Source organism: Oculina patagonica, chromosome 1 (assembly GCF_052425735.1).
Source record: "Oculina patagonica isolate OP01 chromosome 1, crgOcupat, whole genome shotgun sequence".
Lineage (NCBI taxonomy): Eukaryota > Metazoa > Cnidaria > Anthozoa > Scleractinia > Oculinidae > Oculina > Oculina patagonica.
Window position 1 is genome coordinate 6,512,335 of NC_135758.1, and position 6,000 is coordinate 6,518,334.

The 6,000-nt window shown below is 41.5% G+C and overlaps 1 protein-coding gene across 9 annotated transcripts in view; it reads left to right on the top strand.

The window, feature by feature from the left end:
- The window catches only part of LOC144653147 (insulin gene enhancer protein ISL-1-like), a 44,707-nt gene extending 39,606 nt beyond the window's left edge, over positions 1–5,101 (top strand). For 7 of the 9 annotated variants that reach the window (XM_078513072.1, XM_078513088.1, XM_078513080.1 and 4 more), the window contains 4 exons: positions 512–771; positions 1,612–1,910; positions 2,759–2,974; positions 4,779–5,101. In XM_078513072.1, the coding sequence (XP_078369198.1) occupies positions 512–771; positions 1,612–1,910; positions 2,759–2,974; positions 4,779–4,844 (841 nt within the window). In that variant the 3' untranslated portion in view covers positions 4,845–5,101. Of the gene's footprint in view, positions 1–511; positions 772–1,611; positions 1,911–2,758; positions 2,987–4,778 lie in introns of those variants that run through there. The other 2 variants (XM_078513119.1, XM_078513132.1) reach the window with 2 other exon arrangements.
- The last annotated feature ends 899 nt before the right edge of the window (positions 5,102–6,000 follow it).

Consider the following 6,000-nt stretch of genomic DNA (forward strand, 5'->3'; position numbering starts at 1 on the left):
CTTCACAAAGCCATCGTATAAGCCACTCGCTAGTTATTTGCCCTGATTTCTCCCGCTGTGTACAGTCGTGCATAGTTATTTTTATTATTTTATATTCTGTGGATTTCAGGGAAGCTAATTATAAAGAAATTCACACGGTTACCGGGCGGCTGGAGTTCAGGAAATTTAGTTCACACAAGTTATATTCTGACTCCGCCTCTTTCTTATTGTGGGAAAGCGAGGCGGGAAAGTTTGCCAACTCGACAAGCAGGAGGCTAAAAGTACAATTTAGATTTGTGGTTTTCTCTGATTTCGCTTTCGATCGCAAGTTTAAAACCGTAGCGCGCTTCTCGCGCGGCTACATCTTCAGGATTAGGCCTGATAGCGAGTGGCAACATTTTGAAAACTCGCATTGACGGGTCACTTCGGATACGTATGAAACCGAAACAGATATATTTGCGAAAGTCGTTCTTGCGAAGCGCATTATTTGCTTTCCATCTATTCAACAAATTTCTGCTTTCTTGCTCTTCAGGTTATTTGGCACAAAGTGCGCCAAGTGCTCGCGGTCGGTGACTAAAAACGATTTCGTGATGAGGGCCAAGAATCAAATCTATCACATAGACTGTTTTCGCTGCATCGCCTGTAGTAGGCAGCTTGTACCTGGCGATGAGTTTGCGCTACGGGAGGACGGGTTATTTTGCAAAGAGGACAACGAAATTGTGGAGAAAGCTACCGCTACAGCGCAAGCAGCACATGCCCGAGGAGGGCAAAGATCTTCGTCTCAATCATCAGGTACGTTCGTCTGTTTCTGCTCCTAGTCACTGCTTCGATGCGGTAGGTCTTGTCAGTGAACATATCGCAATCTAATCAAATTGGGGTTGATAACACTATTAGCGACTCGAATTGACTCTGCACGTATCCAAGGTAAATTTTCAACTTACCGAAGTCGAGTTGACTAAAGAGATGACGCTTAGAGTTTTCTTGGATTTTTTGTTTATTGGTGTTATGGCGCTTAATTTAAGCCCGGTTTGTAGCTGGGCAACTTTGCTTTCGGCGATCTTGCCGTGCGGTGTCACAGATCAAACGCTGGAGACATGCGAGAATATTATATACTGTTCAGTCATCGCTGGTAGTTTAATTCAGAATTGAATGTTTGTTGGTAATATCTTCGCTTCTCAATTATAAGGTTCAACACGCATAAGTACTTCTGACATTTATTTCCGATCGTACAGTTTCCGTGATGGCAAATTGGATGACCCATACGCAGCATTAGCCTGTTAAAATACTGCACAGTCAACTCCGGTCTTTAGTTTGAAGCCAGAAGATTGGCTTGAAGCTGTAACAATTCTGTTACAAATGACGATGGGTATCTTAAAACTTTCTCTGAAGTACAAACATTTCCGCAGGAAAATACAAAAGCTTAAACTGAAGGATGTTTGTACGAGAAGTATAATTGCGAGATCAGAGTATAGTGCTTTGTGCATTTGAGCACATATTCCATTTATAGACTTCACAGCCCCGTATTGTCACTGCGAAGTATTCCCCTCAAAATATTAGTTTCGACCCTCGAAATATTAGTTTCCATCGCGAGTGGAGCGTGAGGCTAAGTTTACCATAATAATACCTTTACAGTGCACTCAAACGGTCAGCCCGATGGCTCGCCAACACGGCGTGGAAAATCCGAGAAAACGACCAGGGTAAGGACCGTGTTAAACGAGAAGCAGTTACACACGCTAAGGACTTGCTATGCGGCGAACCCTCGGCCCGACGCAATGATGAAGGAACAGCTCGTCGAGATGACTGGTCTGAGCCCTCGAGTCATACGCGTCTGGTTTCAAAATAAACGCTGCAAAGACAAGAAAAAATCCATGCTGCTGAATAAAACGTCTTCGCACCACCAGCACCAAGGAGCGGGCTCGGATGACGGGCAGGTAACACGTTGAATTTCAACTTTTATTTTTCCGTTTGCGTTGAGCGCGTTAGCGAATCTTGTCAGTATTTTCTAAGGCAAACACTTTGTTCTGTCACCACAAAGACGGAAACAAGAATACTATTTACGTACAGGTGGTTAATCGAGCTTGGCGAGCAAACGTAAGGCTTTCTCCCCTCTGTTTTGTTGTCTTTAAAAAGCACCTTTCGCCTTGATTCGAATGTTTTTTCATTGCCTTCACCGAGCGAGGATGTTTCTTGTTAACATAATTGGAAGAATTAGCCAGAAGGTGTTAATTTAAGATTGTTAGGCTTCACAGCTGGCTTGACGGGTCTCCGATATTTTAGAGATTCAGTCAAACACGAACGTCCCCAACTTCCTCGTTAAACTATCGACCACCCATTGGAATTGTTTGTTTATTTCGCAGCGATCTTGGTTCTGGAGAAAGCGACGTTTAAGCGCGCTTTGTAAATCATTCAACCTTTTTGAATATGAATGTACAACAAGTGTGGCCTATTATAAAATCATTCTTGTTCGCTGACGGACTCGCCGGCGCGCTCGCATCTGCTGTTTTTATTATCATACGCACACACAGTTGTCTTATGTCAACTAGAGTTGTTGCACTACATTCTTTGACTCCATGATTCGTCTCATGTTTTACCGTGCCCGTTGTACTTTACTCGTTACGCGCAGCATTCAGCCAAAAATGCAATTACCATTACTCTCAGTGGGGAACCGAACTGTATACGTTTCATAAAGGCAAACATAGCTTCATCGAAGTCATAATAATTGACGCGATTTTATTGCCTTGTTTTTAATCAGAGTGTATCTTTTCGACGTTTATTATAGAGTCCGACGGGTAGCTCTCCAAACGCACTCTCCAGCCGCTCGCTACCACCATCAGCTATTTCGGGTGTTCAGACTTATTCTTCGAATATAACTCCACCTTCGCTTAGACCGCCAACTGACGTAGGAATGGGCGATATCCCAAGTTATCAACCTTGGAAGGCGCTGAATGAATTCGCCTTACACAACGAAATGGATCAAGGTCCGTTTCAACAATTGGTAAGTCTATAAACTAAGGAACAGTCAACTAACATTTTATCAGTTTATTTGCGACGTGGTTCTTTTGTCTTTTTACGCTGTTTCAACTCTTGTTCCACCCGCGTGATGCGGAGCATCTTGAGCGGTTTAAATGGCCCAATTATACGGCTGCAGAGCGCTCTCTATTAACGCAAGCAAGCGTTTAACCGAAAATGCCATGAACGAGCGGAAAACCCTTGTGTCAAAATAAATTTACGGTTAAGATTGTCTACCCTAAGGGGACCATTAATCCAACAAGCCAAGCGTGTATACATCGAGGCAGGCTAGTGTTTTTTTGTGTGTGTGACAAGATAATTGCTCCCCTTCTGAATAGAAGGCTTGCCTATTTTGCATAACTAGATTCAACGTATTCGCTCAAAGCAACAAGAACTGAATTGCAAATTTCACTTGTTCAGATCCTCTACCGATCCAATCGTACATTGCAGCAAAGTATTTTTAATCGGGCTTTGCGCTCGCGACTTGACCAAGAGTACTTTCAGAAGGGTTTTGGCTTCCCTCTCTATATGCCATTATTTCAAAGCCCAAACTCTTTTTGCTTGAGGCTTTACTAAAAATTTTAAAAATGCAGTGCTTGATTTCTACTTAACTTAGAAATAGGTTATTTTGGGAGGTTTCCATCGTTGTAACGAGATGACCAACGGTTCGTGTGATGTAAAGAAAGCAGTTATGGGAAAGTGAAATTTGCCAGTATTGTATAGCATTGTGCTTTGTACTAATTGCCTCGCACCTTTCACAACAAAGACTTCTCGGAAGAAACGAAAACTTGGCGTTGTGTATTTTTCTTGCTCCTAAAAAAAAATAAATAAAAAAAAAAACCTAAAAATTTGGCTCGCAAATTTCGCCAGCTACATCGGTCCAACAAGATCCCCTCAATTCACTGCGATGATATTGCGAAATTTCCAAGTTCTTTGAAATAAACTCACACCCATAATGAAGAAGCCACCGGCAAGACATTGTTATTTATAAGCTGTACGAACACCTTTAAAAATGCGACGATCAAACTTATGACCATAGTACGCTGTTTTGTCAGTTTATCTGTATACAAAATGTAACCAAAGTCACGGCTAATTTACGCACATTTTCGTCTTTCATATTTCTTTCTTGCTCTTGGCATTTCTCGGCTTTCCTCGTGAGATACTTGTAACAATATTAATTTTCAAAGGCAGACAGTTTTTCCTTCAAATTTCTAGCGATCACTTCGTTTGTCAAATGGAAGTCTTTGTGTCCATAAATTTAGAAGAGCTGGCAGTCGGTACCTCCAAAACTTAAACATTCAATCAATAACAAAGACGTTTTTGACCTTTTTCCTAACAGCGGGATATTTGTTGAGTTAATCGTGATAAACATCTACTTCCCAGCGTGCGGTAAAAGAGTTCATTTAGCGAAAACAAAGAACACATGCGTAAGCCTCTACACTATGCAATGGTAGCATTTTTCTACACAAAAATCGAACAACGTGTTGTTGCTACGTCGAAACAACTGCATAACAGAAAGCTGAAGCTCAATTTCCTTTGCGCTTCTTCACTAAAGACGGAGCGCCAGTTTGATAAAAAGAAAAGCTAAAACGGGTACCCTAAAACCTGAACTTCACTGGAATGGGCTCGACCACAAGTCCAATGTTAAAATCGATCGTACATGTGTCATTTGAAGAATTCATGATTTGTTTGTTCCCGTTGTGTGGATAAAACAATTCGCGCGTTTGGCGCAAAGGTTTTCTTTTCCATTAATTAATCGTCAGTTTCTTTCTCTCTATCTCTGTTGTTAGGTGCAGTTTTCGGAGCAGGCGCCTCATATGGTATCGCGACCGCATGAAGGAATTGGAGCAAATTAAATCCTCCGCCGATTTCAACAAGACGACTTTTAAACAGGGACTTAAGAGAATTGCACATATGGCTATTGCGCTCGCCTTCCGGAAATCTTAATTTATTTCTTCTATCGCAAGCAACGAACATTCTGTAAAGTGTAAAGTTCATGACAATTATTGCAAGGGACGTCACATTGTACTCTTGTGTTAGCAATGTATATATTTTATGGGATAAGTTTTACGTGTTGAGAGAAAAGCTCTCAATAAAAAAGTGTACAAAAGTGTATGTGAGTGTTGGTGTAATTTACGTCTTTCGCCCTCTACGATCGTCAGACTTTGCCATTATTTGTTCAATACTTCAAAACGTTTAGAAATAGTCCTAACTCTGCGGAAAAAACGCACGAAGACATTTGTAATGGAGAGTTTGTATCGTGCGCTGAACTCTCTGCCCGATGCCTGTCGGTGAAGCTAATTTCCCGCGCGTGTTGCGGTAGAGATACCTATCTTCGGCTCGTGCTGTTTTCCTAAATGTTTTGAAAACAAATAAGGCAAGTTTCTCTTTTGGCGGGCAGTTGAGATGAAGTCTTTCGTGTTCTGAGCATAAGTTCCCTCAATGGTAAAGAAAAAAAGGCTGTCAGAATTGGCTTGAGAGCTTAACCTTTGGCGTAAGTAGATGTCCCAAGCGTACGTTGGATTTTCAAAGCGTACTGTACCGACAATTCTGGTTCATCAATGTTCTAAGGTTGCAAGTAATTAAAGTAAAAAGCGTTCAGATGTTGAGAATTGTTTGAAGGAAAATTTTCTTACAGACACCGTGGTGCCACTAGAACGTAAAACGTCAGGTGGTGTTTTGCAAGTTTGACATTTCTAACCCCGCCTTATTTTGCCTTCTGCCTCATAATGTCAATCCCCCTTTCTCTTTGCTTCCTTTCTAGATACTGCAGATAATCAGATAAATTGCCCACGAAAAGGGAGTAATGAATAGATGTATAGAAGTATACATCGCCATCGTTCATCACTTTCAATGGAAAAGGCGGGGTGAAACGGTTAAAAGTCGATGTTTATCAAATTGCTCGCGGACTAAATCGTTTTAAAAGTCAAACTATCTTGGCTCAAGGATATTGTGAAACTTGCTTAAATCGCACCTGCTTTAGAAGTTTCGTGCGTTTTGCCCTCGTAGCCT